The 18632-nt window shown below is 44.5% G+C and overlaps 1 protein-coding gene across 2 annotated transcripts in view; it reads left to right on the forward strand.

Annotated features, from left to right (window-relative positions):
• The first annotated feature begins 2525 nt into the window (after window positions 1–2525).
• The window catches only part of RIMS1 (regulating synaptic membrane exocytosis 1), a 379415-nt gene continuing 363308 nt past the window's right edge, over window positions 2526–18632 (forward strand). For both annotated transcript variants that reach the window (XM_084826895.1, XM_084826894.1), the window contains exon 1: window positions 2526–2717. In XM_084826895.1, the coding sequence (XP_084683021.1) occupies window positions 2548–2717 (170 nt within the window). In that variant the 5' untranslated portion in view covers window positions 2526–2547. The remainder of the gene's footprint in view (window positions 2718–18632) is intronic.

The raw sequence follows: 18632 nt of genomic DNA on the forward strand, positions 1-18632 counted from the left end.
GCGGGACAGCATTTTACAGTTGCGGTGCCGTGACTGAGAAGGCTTTATTTCTCATGCCCACCCACCTCACTTCTGAAGTAGCAGGGTCTCAGATGTTGACTGGAGGGTACAAGACAGATGAGGTGATTCTTCAGATATGCTGGCACCTGATCATTTAGGGCTTCAAAGGTAAGCAGCAGTATCTTGAAGTGGGCCTGGAAACAAATTGGTAGCTAATACCATTGGAATAATATTGGAGTTGCTCCATGTAGCAAGCTCCTGCTGAGTCTGGTTACAGCATTTTGGACCAGCTGAAGTGTCTGAGCCATCTTCAAGGGCAACCACACATAGACTGCATTATGGTGGTCCTACATGTTAAGAGGAAAGACAAGGAATAAGGCATTTTTGGTTGGACCCACCTAGTTAAGATCTATCAAGTTCCAACACGATATACCAGGGTTGGGGAACCTGTGGCCCTCCAGATGTTGTCAGACTCCAGCTCCCATCAGCCTCAGCCAGCATTGCCAATGGTCCAGAATGATGGGAGTTGTAGTCCAACAACATCTGGAGGGCCACAAGTTCCCCAGTTGGTACGCCTTTAGGTGCCTGGCTATTTAAGGTTTAAGCTGGGTTAGTTTCTTTTCTCTTTTATGGATATTGTCAATGGTGTACCCTTCTTGTCATTTCACTTTGATTATGGTTTTATGAAGAGTTGCCTCTGCTGGTGTGGGGATTTCTAGCTCTTTTGAAAACTGTTGTTTTATGATGATTGTTTTTTTCAATACATTATTATGGTGTTATGGTTTTGCTTTTATATTTTTATATTTTATTGTTGTATGCCAGTTCTTTTTGAAAAAAGACAGCATTTTAAAAGTTAAAATAAATCAATAAAAATGTGTGTGTTTTTTAAGAAAAGCAGCTTTGGAAGGGGAAATTCAGAGTAAAGAAGCAGTAAGAAAGGGTGTTTAAAATTTTCTTTACTTGCAGCTTCTCCACTCCAAATCTCTCTCTCTCACACACACACACCCCTCTTAAGAAAAAAAGTATAAAAATACTGAATGTGGTGTACTTAACATTATTGCCTTAAAATTCATCAATGCACCTTTGAGGATTTCATGTCTGTCAACATCTAATTTCAAAAGAAAAACATAGGAAAAAAGGAAATGCTGAAATTTTGCTGAATGTTGACAAAATTTAATGTTAAGTGAATGTGGCCCCAGAACAACAGTAGAAGACTCGCATGTATCATCTTCAAATCACCATCACTATTATCACCAATGTATAGAGGAACCTGTGAGGCAGATTTATTTATTTATTTATTTATTTATCGAATTTCTTAATCGCCCATCCGGGCCAAGGTGAAGGAGTTAAAGGCTAAACTAGGAGGTGAAGGTAAGGCGTTGTCCCTCTCCCCCCACCTTATGGAATGCTTAAATCAGCTTTTGCATTTCCCCTGTTTGTGATGTGAACATCAGATCTATGCTGACTGTCATGATCTGCATTTGATTTAAAACTGGCTCTTCAGCTTCTTACCCCCCATGAACACTGTTCCCATGTGCACATAGAAAGTGCATTACAGAGGCAAAAAAATACAATTAAATTAAAAATGGAAAAAATGCACTTTATAGTGTGATCCTAACCACGTTTACTCAGAAGTCTGCATCATGGATTTCAGTGGGGTTTATCCCAAGTAAGTAAGTAGGCAGTAACCTGGTCCTAACTATGATTGCTCGGGCGTCAGACTCATTCATTTCAGTGGGGCTTATGCCAACGTAGGCATGCTTAGGATGGCAGCCTTGCTGCTGCCCCATCTTATTCAGGCGCAGGGCTCAGTGGTCTCAGCGAGGCTTCCTCCCAGGTAACTATGAGCAGGATCGCAGCCTACAGGAGCGAAATAATACGCCCCTTGTTGTTTTCTCCCAGATCCAAGCCCAACGCTCCATCGACTCCGTGGAAGAAAAGGTGTGGACATTTGCACGCCTGGAATGGGAAAGCTGTCCGTATTGTCTGGGAAAGACAGCCCTCGGCATCACCCAGGAGTGGAGCAGTTTGGACTCCGCCTAACTGACACCAAACGCCCTCCCTGCTTGCCTGTCGCTCCCGTGCTAGCAGCAGCGGAGCGTTTTAGCAGCAGCAGCAGCAGCAGCAGCAGCACCCGCCCTTCCCTTCCAGCCCTGACGGTGCATCGAGCCTGGGAGGCGCCGTGTGATCCTCTTCCTCGCCCCCCTCCTCCCAGCCTCCGAGGATGGGCTGCAAGAGGCTGCGGGGCATCCCCAAATCTTCCTAAGAACTGACAAAACAAAGGGGGCAGCAGCGGCAGAAGCCCGGGCTGGGCTGCATGGAAGCAACCATGAAAGGCTGGGTCTCCGCCTCCTCTCCCGCTGCTTCCAGAGAGCTGCTGGCTGCTGCCGATGATCGGAGGACTACCGTGTAAAGGGAGGAGGAGAAGGGGGAGGAGGGGGAAGAAGAGGTGGTGGAGGCGGCGGCGGCGAGGCGTGATTGGGTTGCACTGCCAAAAGGTACAAAGGTGCTGAAGTGGGGGGGGAAAAGGCAGGGATACCGAAAAAAATGTCTTCTTCTTCTTCGGTGGGGCCCCGCGGCCCTCGCCCACCCACCGTGCCTCCCCCCATGCAGGAGCTGCCTGACCTGAGCCACCTGACAGAAGAGGAGAGGAACATTATTATGGCTGTGATGGACCGGCAGAAGGAAGAGGAAGAGAAAGAAGAGGCCATGCTCAAGTAAGCCAGAGGGCAGCCGCTCGCTCATTCATTCATTCACTCGCTCGCTCGAGGGTGGGGATTGTGGTCCTGGCAGGGAGGGGAAGAAGATGCGCTGGAGCAGAGGCAGACTTTTATGAATGGTGCAGGGGCGGGGGCGGGGGCGGGGAGGCTGGCTGGCTTTTGGGTCACACTCAGGGTCCCATACAAGCGCCGAGTGACCCGATCCCGTCAGAAGTCCTTCCCCTTCCCCTTGAGATAACTTCTGCTATATATGGTCTTCCATGAACTGCGCTACCCTGGCCCCAAATTATTGTCTGGGGGTGGAGGGGTCACCCTTTAAAGCACATGCGAAGAAAGCAAGGGAAGCCACCAAGGTCTTCTTGCATGGGGAACCGAATCATGTGTGTGTGTTTCTGAATGTGTGTTCCTCATGAAACCTTGGGAGGAATTCCTTTGGACGGTTTTTTAAAAAATAAAATAAAACCCCGCCTATTTTGGGAGGGCCTGATGGGGTGGGGTTTCCCTAGTTGGAGGCTTTAAAAGGCCATGCTGCCCCCACCTGGTTCGATCTAAGCCCAGCCAAGCCACTGTGGGACTTTGTGGTGTGTGCCTTGTTACATCAACCACCTGCAGGAATTCTCTATTTGGGGTGGGTCTCTCTTTCTTCTCTTCCTTTCACCCTCTTGTTTTTTTTACTGGGGTGTATGTACTAAAATATGAAGGAAGAGACTAAGTGTATAATCAAGATACCATGAGGCATTTGAAGATATGGAAAATATAATACATGCAATTGAATGTCTCATTTCACAGAAATGGTTGTATATACCTGTGGGTGGAACTGATCAGTTGGTAGACTTAATCCCTTGGTCTCTAGATACAAAGGGGTGGGTGGAGGGAAATCAGAGTGTTGGTAGATGCCATATTTGGGAGCTCTGTTTTTATTTAAAATCGTCCATCTCTTCCCCATGCCCTAACCTCTCCTTCATCCAATGCCTTATATGACCATATTTTCTATTATTCTGCAAATAAGTGTATTCAAGTCTAATGTTATTGCCAAATGGATTCCTATGTGTAAACAGATTGTGGTTGGGCCTGTGAATGGGGATCAGGCTTTTTCTTCATCTAACCATCCTCCAGGTCTACTTGATTTTGGGTGGAAATGGCAGACTAGGTAGCAGAGTATAACCTATATAATATATCTGTAATATGCAAGCCTCCTGTTGGTACTTAGGAGATTCCTTTTCCTGCCTGTGAATTCTGTTTCCATGTGTTTATTTGGTGGCTTTCACAAAACGTGTGTAAGCATATTGTGAGGCTTTTTTCTTTGGGTTGAATAGAAAATTATGACTGATAAGGCATAAGTTCTAGTGTTTGTCTGTTCCTCTCCTCTCCCTCCTGCTAGCTTTATCATCTATAATAGATGGAAATATGGAATCTCTGCAGGCTCTCAACTTCTGTGCCATATCTGTTGCAAGTGATGTTGCTGCGGCCGTGTCTGTCTCTTACTGTGATGTTGTCTCTTCCTTCTCTGATCTGTGTTGGGATTTGGATTTCTGCAGTAGTTGTGGCAGGTGCTGCTGTTAATTGTACAAATGTGCACCAAGGCCCAGTAATTGGGAAGGAAATGGGTTGTTTTACTGCTTGGCTTCAGTACTGTTTAAGGGTTATGCTGCTGTGAGAATGGAAGGCTGCTCTTTGCATCCTTTGGGGTGTGGTTGATGTTTCTTTTGGTATTCGGGGGATGGACACAAGAAGTGGGATAGCAAAGTACACATAAAGGGAAAGTGTGTCGTTATAAGTAAATATATGAAAAGATAGTTTTAAAGAGAGAGAGAGACAAGGAGTAAATGTTACAGACACTTCACCTAGTCCCTCTTTTCCAGCCCCAAACCCCCTCCTATAACTATTTAAACTTTCTAGAAATCATTGCTAATTGTGTGCAGCTGTTGTTGTAATGCAGCACCATACGCTAACAGCTCAGTCCTAAACATTTACTTCCTTCCTTTTAGTATGCTTAGGTTTCCAGCCTTAATGTCAACGTATTGAATGAATTTCTTAATGTTGCTACATTTGTATTCTGTCTTTCCTCCAAGGGGCAAAAATGTGGTAGTTTGTTTCACAACAGCCTTGCCCTGTAGATTAATTTGAGAGACAGTGGCTTGCCCAAGGCCATTTAAACATCATCCTATGCCATGTGAGAGGGGTGGATAGGCTGGGAAAGACAACCTGTGGCACGCACATGGCAAGCAGCATAGCCAGCAGGTTTTTGTGGCACAGCAGGACCAGAGCAAGATGACTTGCAAGCCTGCAGACAGCATAGTGTAGCCTTCTCCAACCTGGTGCCTCCCAGATGTGTTGGACTCCAACTCCCATCAGCCCCAGCCAGTGTGGTCAATGATGATGGCCAGTGTAGTCCAACAGAATCTGGAGGACACCAGGCAGGCATAGACTCAGAACTGCACTCCTCTCTCTTTCTCTCGCTTTGCTGCTTTCTGATCTGGTAGACTAAAGACAGAATACACTAAGGTGTGGGTGGGCATCTCATGTGCTACAGTAGCACTTTGGATTTGATCTGCGGCCTCCTTGCCAAAAAATTGCCCTAGATCCTATGCCATATTGGCCCTCAGTATTTAAAATATTATCCAGAAAGTTGTTGTGGGACCTTAAACACTTTTGCTAAAAAAAAAAAAAAAAAATTGGAGGCACCTCTTGAAAGTTAACATTTGCAGGAAGCAGAAAATGGCTCTTTGAGGATTGCGCGAGAAAGCTAGATTAGCTTATATTGTTTAAACAGGTGCTCAAAGTGTTTGTGATTCCAAAAGGAACTTCTTATAGTTAGGCTTGCACCTCAGCTTATTTCATTTAAAGACATCTGAATAATAAGAAAAGTACTTCTACAGCAGGTAGAGGGAATTGTGCTTTCAGATGAGCATTTTCCTTTAGCGATCAAGAACTTGTAACTAAGTTCCTGTTCACAGAAAGCTTGGCATATGCCAAGTACACAATATGATTTGTTCAGTAGGAATGAGGTCATTTTCAACATGTCTATCTCTATCATATAGTACAATGAGGTCTTTTAGAACAATTTAGCATAGTAGGTATGTAGAGTTGCCAACTTGTTATTAGTCTTGTTCCTATACCTTTACTTCTATATCAGGAAAAGTTTCCCCCCTTGATTTCTGGGGCGCTTCCAAATGGAGGGCTCCAAGCACTACCAATAAAAAGGCATTGTTCAGCTCTTCCATCTTTCCTCCCTTAACAGATTTTTTTTTTTTTTTGTAGTAAGAAAAAGACAGAAGAAATAGGGAGAAAACATGGGAGGGTTACAACCTTTAAAGTCCTGAATGGCCTATGGCTATCTGAGGGACCACCGATAACAGTATGAACCTGGTCCGCTACTAAGATCAGCAAGAAAGGCCATTTTGAAGACACACCCACTTGCAGAAGTCCACTTGTTGGGCTCTGGGAAAGGGCTTTCTCCTGTGTTGCTCCCAAACTCTGGAACACTCTCCCTCTGGAGTTACAATGGGTCCCTACTTTCTCTGGGTTCAGGAAGGGGAACAAGATACATCTTTTAAATTTGGCTTTTAATGTTGTTATTAGGGTTCTTGAGGTTGCTTTTAATGTTTTACTATGTCTTTATTTATTTTGTTTTCTGAATTTTTGTAAATTGCCTTGACTGGTTCCAGAAAGGTAGCATAGAAATGTTTTAAATAAAGTAATAACAACAACAACAAATGGAAGATGACATCTGGATCCTGGTAAAATTCCATGAATGAGGAAGGGTGATTGCATGATAAAAGCCTTGTCTGGGAGCACCCTGTGTGTCACCTGCTGTTAAAGGCAGGGTCCATGACAGAGGTAACTTTATAGATAGGTCCTACATCATATATTTCACTATATTATACTATAGGGAGTAGTAGCATGTGGACATTTAAGGAATAGTGGGGAAAGAATAAACTGTTTGGGGAAATAATGTATTACCTGAGCTTCACTGAATCACTGTTCCTGTGGCAAAGAGGGTTGGTAAAATACTTTCTTTCCTAATTCTGTTGGGGACAGTGCTACACAAGAAGCAGACATCTGTGTAAGAACAAAATACAAGTCCATACTAAAGATAAAGTGCCAGTGATTGAGGCTGCAATCCAAAACCCAGCTTCCTGGGAGTAGGCCTCATTGAACTCAATGGGACTTAATTTTGAGTAGACACGTACGGGATCGTGCTATGAACAGATCTTTAAAAGCATTAGAAGGAAGTAACAAGGTATACCTGCATCTGCTTGTTGGTGCTTCTTATAGTATCCCAAAGCTGCTTTCAGTTGCTTCTGTTGCTCTAGAATTCAGAAAGATAGATTTCAAAAATGTCACTTTCTTCCTGTATTTGCCTTTTATGTCACTCTTGCCCTGATAGCTACCTAAGTTAGAAGAGTTGTTGGCCTTGTTCACACACCCTGACTTGGGTTTCTACGGTCTTTGCAATGCCCCCCAGTTATGTATCCTGTGTGGAAGACACTTTCCACAGAGTCACCAAAATAATGTATATTGGCCATTTTGTGATTCTCCTGCAAATGGCTCTTAAGTGACATAATGCAATATCTGCCTGCAAGTAACAGAGAGGGAGTGGTTATGCTTTTCACCCCCTTTAAAAGTTGCCTAGATATGTATTTCTTTGCAGATGACTATGCAGCTCCAAAAGAATAAAAATGAAATGAAAGAATGATAAAATAGTACAGGCACGGAAGGAGCGTGTTGGTACACTCATCGGTAACTAAGGATCAATCCTATGCATGTTTAGACAGAAATAAGCCCTACAACTCTCACCATTCCTCAGCTAGCATGGCTGGCTAGGGGATGCTGGAAGTTGTAGGACTTTTTTCTGTCCAAACATGCATAGGATTGCACCCTAAGTCATAAATAATATCAACGTGGTACCAATGTTAGCTATGCAATCACATTCTGTGCAACCATTTCAACAGTTATAAAAGCAGCTTTTGGGGAAAACATGGGGATTTTTTTCAAGGTGCAAAATACTACACTTCAAGCACGCAGAAAATACACTGTCCCCCAACTAAAATGTTGCCTTAAGAGGAGATAGTAGACGGTGAGCAACGAATAAGGAAACAAATACAACAGCGGAAACAAATGAAATAAGGCCAAAAATGCAGGCAGCTGTGTTGGACCATTAGAAAAAAATCCAAACAGGGGCAGTAATGGAACAACTTTTATTAGGACCAAAATCACAACGCGGCGAGCTAGCATTCAAACTAAGTGTGTCTGTGCTACAGACAAACCTTATTTCAGGAAAGCTAACTCACTGCTTTGTGTGTATGTGTGCATATGTTGTGATGTGGCCCCACCTACTGCTGGCATATTCTCCCCCCCACTGCCCCCCATGTGTTTGCTCGGAGTTCAGCCCTCAGGACAAAAAAGGTTCCTTATCCCTGATTCATATGTTTCAGGGGGGTGGGGGTGGATCTCAGCATTAAAACTTCTGGAGAGGTAGCTGTGTTCATGGATATTGTCCGCTTCAAAAGATGCAATTGATGAAGTGGAGAGTGTTTGTTATTTTTGGATTTAAAATAATCTAGCAACCTTCTCCAGCAGACATCTCTGCCATTGTCCCACCCTTTCCCAGATTATAGTTAAAATCGTTTGAGTGACTGTGGAGGGAAAAGAGCAACCAAGAATGTATGCATATGTCATGTGCATTCTGTAGTGTTGTCTATTGGCACTTTGGCTGATTGTAATCTTCAGTTAAGGCTCTACAGCCTTAACTGAATGGTTGAAATGTCCACTTTCTTTTCTTCTGACTGGTTCTTTGGGCCAGCAAGTTCAAATACATATGTACTGTAGAGAGTACATATGTATTTCAACTTGACTTTTGGTACACTTGCCAAAAGTTTGGCCACCACTACTCTAGGCAGTAACAGTTAGTCAAGACTTAGGCAGTACATAACTGCCAACAAGTATTTATTTTAAATGGGATATACCTGGGGAAAGATTGGAATTGATCCCACTGATGCATTTGTGGATGAAAAATGTGTTTTGTTAATTGCATGTCTTATTTATCCATATTTCATATAGATATCCCTAAAAACTTCTTTAAAAATCAGAAGTATTTGTATTTCTTGTTTTATGGGTTTTTTTCCATTTGGGAAAAACGTAGAAGTTGAAGAAAAGCCCTTCTTTTCTTTTGGAATTTTGATATCCCCCTCTCCCACCCCAGCCTTCACATCTCTAATCATATGCCACTTTTGTTTCTGGGATGGCTGGCTAGCTGGAGTGCCCCTGAGTATGCCAAGTGGAACATCTTTCCTTCAGTATTGTGTAATCGGGGCACATTTCCATGCATCTAGAAGAAATGGAGTAGCACTCATAGTCAACAAAAGGGTGGGAAAAGCAGTACTGGGGTACAATCTTAAAAATGATAGAATGATCTCAGTACGAATCCAAGGCAAACCATTCAACATCACAGTAATTCAAGTCTATGCCCCAACCACTGAGGCCGAAGAAGCTGAGGTTGATCGGTTCTATGAAGACCTACAACACCTTCTAGAACTAACACCAAAAAAAAGATGTCCTCTTCATCATAGGGGATTGGAATGCTAAAGTAGGAAGTCAAGAAATCACCGGGATAACAGGCAGGCATGGCCTTGGTGTACAAAATGAAGCAGGACAAAAGCTAATAGAGTTTTGCCAAGATAACATGCTGATCATAGCAAACACTCTTTTCCAACAGCACAAGAGGCGACTCTACACATGGACGTCACCAGATGGTCAATATCGAAATCAGATTGATTATGTCCTTTGCAGCCAAAGATGGAGAAGCTCCATACAGTCAGTAAAAACAAGACCTGGAGCTGACTGGCTCAGATCATGAGCTGCTTCTTGCAAAATTTCGGCTTAAATTGAAGAACGTCGGGAAAACCACTAAACCGTTCAGGTATGACCTAAATCATATCCCTGATGAATATACAGTGGAGGTGAGGAATAGATTTCAGGGATTAGACCTGATAGACAGAGTGCCTGAGGAACTATGGACGGAGGTCCGTAACATTGTTCAGGAGGCAGCAACTCAATCCATCCCAAAGAAAAAGAAATGCAAGAAAGCAAAGTGGCTGTCTGATGAGGCTTTACAAGTAGCTCACGAAAGAAGGGAAGCGAAAAGCAAGGGAGAAAGGGGAAGATATACCCAACTGAATGCAGAGTTCCAGAGAATAGCAAGGAGAGACAAGAAGGCCTTCTTAAATGAACAATGCAAAGAAATCGAGGAAAACAACAGAATGGGAAAGACTAGAGATCTCTTCAAGAAAATCGGAGATATCAAGGGAACGTTTTGTGCAAAGGCGGGCATGATCAAGGACAAAGAAGGCAGGGACCTCACAGAAGCAGATGAGATTAAGAAGAGGTGGCAAGAATACACAGAAGAACTATACAGGAAAGATCTGAATGTCCCTGATAGCCATGATAGTGCGGTCACTGAACTTGAGCCGGACATCCTCGAGAGTGAAGTCAAGTGGGCCTTAGGAAGCATTAGTAACAACAAAGCTAGCGGAGATGACAGTATTCCAGCCGAGCTATTTAAAATCCTAAAAGATGATGCTGTTAAAGTGCTGCATTCAATATGCCAACAAATCTGGAACACTCAACAGTGGCCGCAAGACTGGAAAAGGTCAGTTTACATTCCAATTCCAAAGAAGGGCAACGCCATAGAGTGTTCAAACTACCGCACAATTGCGCTCATTTCACATGCCAGCAAGGTGATGCTCAAAATCCTACAAGCTAGGCTTCTGCAGTATGCGAACCGAGAACTACCGGAAGTACAAGCTGGGTTTCGAAGAGGCAGAGGAACTAGAGATCAAATCGCCAACATTCGCTGCATCATGGAGAAAGCAAGAGAATTCCAGAAAAACGTCTATTTCTGCTTCATTGACTACGCTAAAGCCTTTGATTGTGTGGATCACAACAAACTGTGGCAAATTCTTAAAGTGATGGGAGTACCAGACCACCTTACCTGTCTCCTGAGAAACCTGTACGAGGGTCAAGAAGCAACAGTCAGAACCAGACATGGAACAACCGATTGGTTCAAAATTGGGAAAGGAGTACGACAAGGCTGCATATTGTCACCCTGCTTATTTAACTTATATGCAGAGTACATCATGAGAAATGCCGGGTTGGATGAATCACAGGTCGGAATTAAGATTGCTGGGAGAATTATCAACAACCTCCGATATGCAGACGATACCACCCTAATGGCAGAAAGCGAAGAGGATCTCAAGAGCCTCTTGTTGAGGGTGAAAGAGGAGAGTGCAAAAGCTGGGTTGAAACTCAACATTAAAAAAACTAAGATCATGGCATCTGGCCCCATCACTTCCTGGCATATAGAAGGGGAAGAAATGGAAGCAGTGACAGATTTTACTTTCTTGGGCTCCAAGATCACCGCAGATGGTGACTGTAGCCATGAAATTAAAAGACGCTTGCTCCTTGGGAGGAAAGCTATGGCCAACCTAGACAGCATAGTAAGAAGCAGAGACATCACCTTGCCGACAAAGGTCCGTCTAATCAAAGCTATGGTTTTCCCAGTAGTAATGTATGGCTGTGAGAGCTGGACTATAAGGAAGGCTGAGCGCCGAAGAATTGATGCTTTCGAACTGTGGTGCTGGAGAAGACTCTTACGAGTCCCCTGGACTGCAAGGAGGTCAAATCAGTCCATCCTAAAGGAAATCAACCCTGAGTGCTCATTGGAAGGACAGATAATGAAGCTGAAGCTCCAATATTTTGGCCACCTAATGCGAAGAGAAAACTCCCTGGAAAAGACCCTGATGCTGGGAAAGACTGAAGGCAAAAGGAGAAGGGGACGGCAGAGGATGAGATGGCTAGATAGCATCACGGATGCAATGAATATGAACTTGAGCATGCTCCGGGAGAGAGCGCAGGACAGGAAGGCCTGGCGTGCTATGGTCCATGGGGTCACGAAGAGTCGGACACGACTGAACGACTGAACAACAACAAAGGATTATGGTGAGGCAGGACTTCCTGACCAGTAAGCAGGATTTCAAGACCAACTTGAAACCAAATCACCACCTGCAAGAGCCTCTAGCTCTGAACCCTGACCAGACAGATAGAAAGAAAGATTCAAGATTCAGAAAGATTCAAGATGACAACTGCTGCTGGTGTAGCAAAGCAAGCAACCCTGTCCTTGCATTTCTTGTGTCATAGCATCAAAACATGGGCCAGTAAAGGCTGTATTTTCCTTTGGTGCCGGTTGTGCAATTTACAAGGGTGTAAATCCAGTAGAGCTCCTAAAATGTAACCAAGGTGCTGCAGATCTTTATTGAGATATCTGACTTTATGGTATGGCTTTAAGTTATTCTGGGGAAGCGAGTATATTTACTCTATGCTATTAAGTACGTAGCCAACACCAGGGAAATCTTTAAATGCTACCATTTTCAGTGGTTCTCAAAGCTGTCTTTAGCTTCCTCCTACTGAAGTAAGTTGGAATTCTTACCAAAGGCTGCACTATGAACACAGTTAGGTCAATGCTAAGTATTTTGGAAAATCCCATCCATTACATTTGGGGATGGTGACTCTGAGGCACTTTTATAACTTGTAATGCTAACTCTTAGTGACTGCAGACTATGCAGTCTTTCCACTTACAAAGTATAAGGGCAAAAATGGTTGATGTTTATCTTTTAAAGATACCTCTCTATCATCTGAAATTATTAGCCAAAATATATACAGATTAAGAGCAGAATTATGAAAAATAATCCAATAACATGCTACAGAAGCCAAATACAAAGGGCAATGTTACCTTTTTCTGATCTATGATTTCAGCCAACATGGCCCATGGTTTTTCCCCCACGTTGCCCCAAATGCATTCTTGGAGCTTTTCAGAACCCACAATAATAATAATAATAATTTTATTATTATACCGCCCAATAGTCTCTGGGCAGTGCGTAAGAATTACAAGTCACAAATACAAGATAATAAAAACTACTATGCCTAACTTTGCAATCTACTTTCATAAATGTCATCTGTCACTACTTCTACAGAATTATTCATGGACAATAGATAGCAGTATTTTATTTCACGTTAATCATTGTGTTGATAATTAACTCTAATGGATCATTTCTGTGTGGACTGATTAATGCCAGGTGCGTTAGGTTGCCCTGTAAAAGTTATTAATTCATCATCCTCAATACATATATTATATAATTAATATTTTCCACATCATTTTTCTAGTATTTCAGAACATAGAAAAATGACTAATATGTTTACAGATACATAATATATGAGTGAGATGATGCTGAGGGAGAGAATTTGAAGTAATTTGTTTTCCAGCATTAAGTAGTGTGTTCTCCAGCATTGTTAAAAGGGCACAGGAAAACTGGCCGTATTATCTTAGTTGTAACTATGACATACACATTGGCACTGACATAAGGTTGAGTGAAGTACTTGACTGTAACACATACACATTCAGACACACATTTCCACTTCGGACATATGAACATACCGAAACAAGAGACCATTGGTTTCTAGACTGTCCTGCATGCAGTGTGCCCATGTTCACTTGTTCCACATAAAAATGTCAGAATTACCATGTTGGATCAGACTAAATGTTAGTCTAGTCCAGCACTTGAGTGTGGACAGCTAGATGCCCGGGGAAGGCCCCTTCCAAGCAAGGTGAGAAGCTGAGAGCTAGTCTCTGCTATCTGTCTCCAGCATATTGTAATCAGAGGTGTACTGCTTTTAGGTTTGAAGGTTCCATTGATAGTCATCATGGGGAACAACAACTGACAGTTCTCTCTTCCATTAATGTACTGAATGAATTGCCAAAAAGGCTCTTATGATAGTGGTCATCATAGCATTCTACACAGTGACTTTAATAGGACAATCTATGCCCTTAATTGGACAGAGATAGCCTAGCTACAGTTATCCATGCTCTGATAACTTCTTGTCTGGATTACTGCAATGCGTTATACGTGGGGCTGCCTTTGAGAATGGTATGGAAACTTCAGCTGGTCCAAAACAGGGCAGCAAGATTGTTAATAGGGACTAGCTAGCGAGCTCATATTATGCCAGTACTTTTCCAGCTGCACTGGCTGCCAGTCCATTTCCGGGCCCGATTCAAAGTGCTCCTGTTAACATTCAAAGCCCTTAATGGCTTGGGGCCAGATTATCTGAAGGATCGCCTCCTCCCATATGCGCTTGCCCGGATCTTAAGATCATCCTCAGCTGCCCTTCTCCATGAGCCCCTGCCAAAGGAAGTGAGGGGGGTGGCTACTAGGAGCAGGGCTTTTTCTGCTGTGGCACCCCGGCTGCGGAATGAGCTCCCTAGCGAGGTTCGCCTGGCACCTACACTGTATTCTTTCTGGCGTCAAGTGAAGACCTTTTTATTTTCCCAGGCATTTTAGCATTTTAGCTTTCTAGACTTTCAGCTTTGCTGTATTAAATCTATGTTTTAAATCCCTGAACTGCTGCTAGGTTTTATTCTGGTTGTATTATTATACTGTGGTTTTAATGTTTTGTATTGTTTTATTGTGTGCTGTTTGGTTTTACTTTTTGTGACCACCCAGAGAGCTTCAGCTATTGGGCGGTATAGAAATGAAATAAATAAAAAATGAAATAAAATAAATAATAAATCATTTGTTGCCTGAAGCCTTCCTTTTGTCTATCCTGAATCACCCACCGCCAACCACTTTCATTGCATAACTTCAGATACAGTAACTGCAGTGTATCATTGAGAGCTACAAGTTCTAAAGTGAAGCATTCATATGATATCTTAATCTCAAAAGAGTTGCTTTAGCTAGCCACAAAAGAGGAGGTTTTTCATGAGCTGCAAGTAACAGTTGAACAGTTAGCAAACAATGGGATGGAAAATCCATAGTTAAAGGCTGATCCTGGAGCACACCAACTTTGTCAGGCCTCCCCACTTTACATTATGATCTCATTCTATGAAATATGTTCATGGTTTGCAAATGAAAGGGGCAGGCTATAGCAGTTTTGAGCAGCAAGCCACACCCATACTGTAAAATGCAATTGTATAGCTTTTTGAGTGGCCAGGATTGACAAGGCAAGTGCATGGAGCTGCAGTAGCCATGGCAAATGGACTTGTTTTGGAAAACTGTGAAACCAAACTCTGCTCAATTTTGGTAAAATTATTGGAAGGTGGGTTTTTTTAAGCTGTTGACTTGTTAGGACTATTTGAAGGAATGGTTTGTTAGTTAGTTAAATAGCAATGCAGTCCTAAGGCCTTTATCTGTTTAACCTTAAGTATATAAGCTGATACCCAATGAGGTCCTTCCACTGAATTGCTCCCACTAGCAGAATTGGGAACTCCAATTCCTCCTCCCAACTGCCGCCTCTCCGCCCCCGTGCACCCTCAACATCTGCTCTGGGGGGTGCACAGGGGTGAGGGGAAGCAGATTTTGGTGGGGCATGGGGGCTGCAAGGGGGAGAAAAGCAGAAGAAATCCCCATCATCTGAATGGAAATCCCCTCATGCCATGGTAGATTCCATCCATAAAATTTGTTTCTTGTTTTAGAGGACTCTCATAGCCTACTGGAATTCTAGGGCAGTATCCCACGGAGCCCTTGTGCAGGTGGCCCAAGTCCACTGGCCCTGGTGCACACACAGCCCCCGCCACTGGTGGCTGCGATGTAGTGCTTCCAGGGGGAAGTGCCACAACAAAAGTGGAAATGCTCACTTCTGGAAGGGGCTCAACCTGCCCCTTCCAGAATCAAGCATTTCTGCTCATTGCGGTGCCTCCCCTTGGAAGCGCTACGCCACGGCCACCAGCGGTGGGGGCAGCCAGCACATGCGCTGGGGACAGCCACATGCACACCAGGGCCAGCAAGCTTGGGCCGCCCATGCAAGGGCTCCATTGGATATTGCTAGATGATTTGTTGTTGTTCAGTCGTTAACTCGTGTCCAACTCTTCATGACCCCGTGGACCATAGCATGCCAGGCCTCCCTGTCCTCCGCTCTCTCCCGGAGTGTGCTCAAGTTCATGTTCATTCTGTTGATACAGAAAAAAACCAAATTGATTTCATGACATTTCTTCATTTATTTCTTCATTATTTCTTTATTAAATTTATTAATCGCCCATCTGGCTGGTCACCCAGCCACTCTGGGCGATGTACAAAGCATATAATTAAACAGTTTAAAACAATAAAATTATACAATAAAAACATTTTCTAAAATACCCTAACCCACCCCAAATGCCTGCCTGAACAACCACGTTTTTAATGCACAGCGGAAGCTCATTAAAGAGGGGGCATGGCGGAGTTCCCTAGGGAGGGAATTCCACGGAGTGGGGGCCACCACAGAGAAGGCCCTCTCCCTCGTCCCCACCAGTCTAGCTGTCCTGGCTGATGGGACAGAGAGAAGGCCATCCGAGGCTGATCTTGTTAAGTGGCCTGTCTGGTGTTGCTGGAGGTGCTCCTTAAGATAGGCTGGGCCGGAACCATATAGGGTTTTAAAGGTCAAAACCAACACCTTGAATTTGGCCCGGAAAACAACTGGTAACCAGTGCAACTCCTTCAGCACTGGAGTGATGTGATCTCGCCGGCGGCTGCCTTTAATCAGGCGAGCCACTGCGTTCTGTACCAGCTGCAGCTTCCGAACCGTCTTCAAGGGTAACCCCATGTAGAGTGCATTACAGTAGTCTAAACGAGAGGAGACCAGGGCATGTACTACCAATGGGAGCAGATGGTCGGGAAGGAAGGGGCACAGCCGCCGTATCAGATGGAGTTGATACAGCGCTGTCCGGCTCACAGCTGACACCTGAGCCTCCATGGACAGCTGGGAGTCCAAAATGACCCCCAGGCTGCAGACCTGGTCTTTCAAGGGTAGCCGTACCCCATTCAACACCAGGTCAACATCCCCCAGCCTCCTCTTGTCTCCCACCAAAAGTACCTCGGTCTTGTCAGGGTTCAGTTTCAGCTTATTCCTCCCCATCCAGCCACTCACCATCTCCAGACATTTGGGCAGGGATTCTACGGCCAACCTTGGTGAAGATTTGAACGAGAGGTAAAGCTGTGTGTCATCCACATACTGATGACACCGCACCCCAAACCTCCTGATGATAGCCCCCAGCGGCTTCACATAGATGTTAAATCGCATCGGGGAGAGGATGGAACCCTGAGGCACCCCACAAGTGAATGGCCACGGGTCCGAAACCTCCTCTCCCAGTGCTACCCTCTGGTACCTGCCAGAGAGGAAGGACCGGAACCACCGCAATACGGTGTCTCCAATGCCTAACCCCTCCAGGCAGTCCAGGAGGATACCGTGGTCAACGGTATCAAAAGCCGCTGAGACGTCGAGGAGAACAAGGAAGGAGCATTCACCCCTATCCAAAGCCCTCCTCATATCATCCACCAAGGCAATCAAAGCCATTTCTGTCCCATGTCCAAACCTGAAGCCCGACTGAAATAATCGGTTTCTTCCAAGTGTACCTTCAACTGCATCGCCACCACCCGCTCAATCACCTTGCCCCAAAATGGCAGATTTGAGACTGGGCAAAAGTTGTTCAGAACTTGGGGATCCAAGGAGGGCTTCGTTAAGAGCGGTCTTATCACTGCCTCCTTGAGGGCTGATGGCATCACTCCCTCCTCAAGGGAGGCGTTCACCACCACCCTGATCCCCTCACCCAGTCTCTCTCTGCAGCCCATAATGAGCCAAGATGGGCAAGGATCAAGTAAGCAGGTGGTCGGCCTTACAGATGAAAGCACCTTGTCCACTTCATCAGAAGGAAGAGGCTGGAATCGATCCCACAAAACCGGTTTGCCACAGGCCGCCTCTTGCTCACTAACTGTATCCACAGCGTGCGGAGTAACACTTCTTATTCGATCAATTTTATCTGCAAAGTGCCTTGCCAAGGCCTCACAGGAGGACTTAGAATGCTCCAGTGGTTCCGGAGCCACAGGACCTTTATTCATAAAATAAAGTTGTTGTTGTTCAGTCACTAAGTCGTGTCTGACTCTTCATGACCCCATGGACCATAGCACGCCAGGCCTCCCTGTCCTCCACTCTCTCCTGGAGTGTGCTCAAGTTCATGTTCATTGCATCGGTGATGCTATCTAGCCATCTCATCCTCTGCCGTCCCCTTCTCCTTTTGCCTTCAGTCTTGCCCAGCATCAAGGTCTTTTCCAGTGAGTTTTCTCTTCGCATTAGGTGGCCAGAATATTTGAGCTTCAGCGTAACCCTTATCCAGTGACTACTCAAGGAATCTAAGATTAATTTTTATTAATTTTATATTTTTAGCTTTGGCATTGATTTCTGAATGAAACATAATTAAGTGAAATGGCATGTCCAGGGTTGTGGTTTTTCAGCTGTGGCCAAGAGATTATTTATTTATTTATTTATTTATGGCATTTATATCCTGCCTTTTTTCCTCTTGCAAGGAAGCCAAGGCGGCTTACATTATCCTCCTCTCCATTTTATCCTCACAACAACAACCCTGTGAGGTAGATTGGGCTGAGAGTCTGTGACTGGCCCAAAGTCACCCAGTGAGCTTCCATGGCCGAGTGGGGACTAGAACTCGGTTCTCGCGGCTCCCAGTCCGTCACTCTCACCACTACACTATACTGGGTCTCAATTAGTGGGTTGCACTTTCAGGTGGTTTCTGCCATGAGGAAAATGGCAAGAGAAAAATGCTGAAGGGATAAGCCATTTTGCAAAACTGAAACAGAAAAGCAGATTTCCTTTTTAGCAGGTGAACCCAGTGAAGAGAATCAGGTTCTAGTGTGGGAAGCATATGACTTAAGTCACTGGTCCATCTGGCCTAATATTTTCTGCTCTGGAGAGTGTGGATTTCTCAGATCTCAGGCAGACGTCTTTTCCCTCCATGCTATCTGAGTCTGGGAGATATCTCCCAGTGGGGGATAGCCGGAGATTAAATAGGATCTTCTGCATGCAAAGCGTGTGCTCTAT

Source organism: Heloderma suspectum, chromosome 1 (assembly GCF_057233095.1).
Source record: "Heloderma suspectum isolate Gila_16-S chromosome 1, 16-S_ref, whole genome shotgun sequence".
Lineage (NCBI taxonomy): Eukaryota > Metazoa > Chordata > Lepidosauria > Squamata > Helodermatidae > Heloderma > Heloderma suspectum.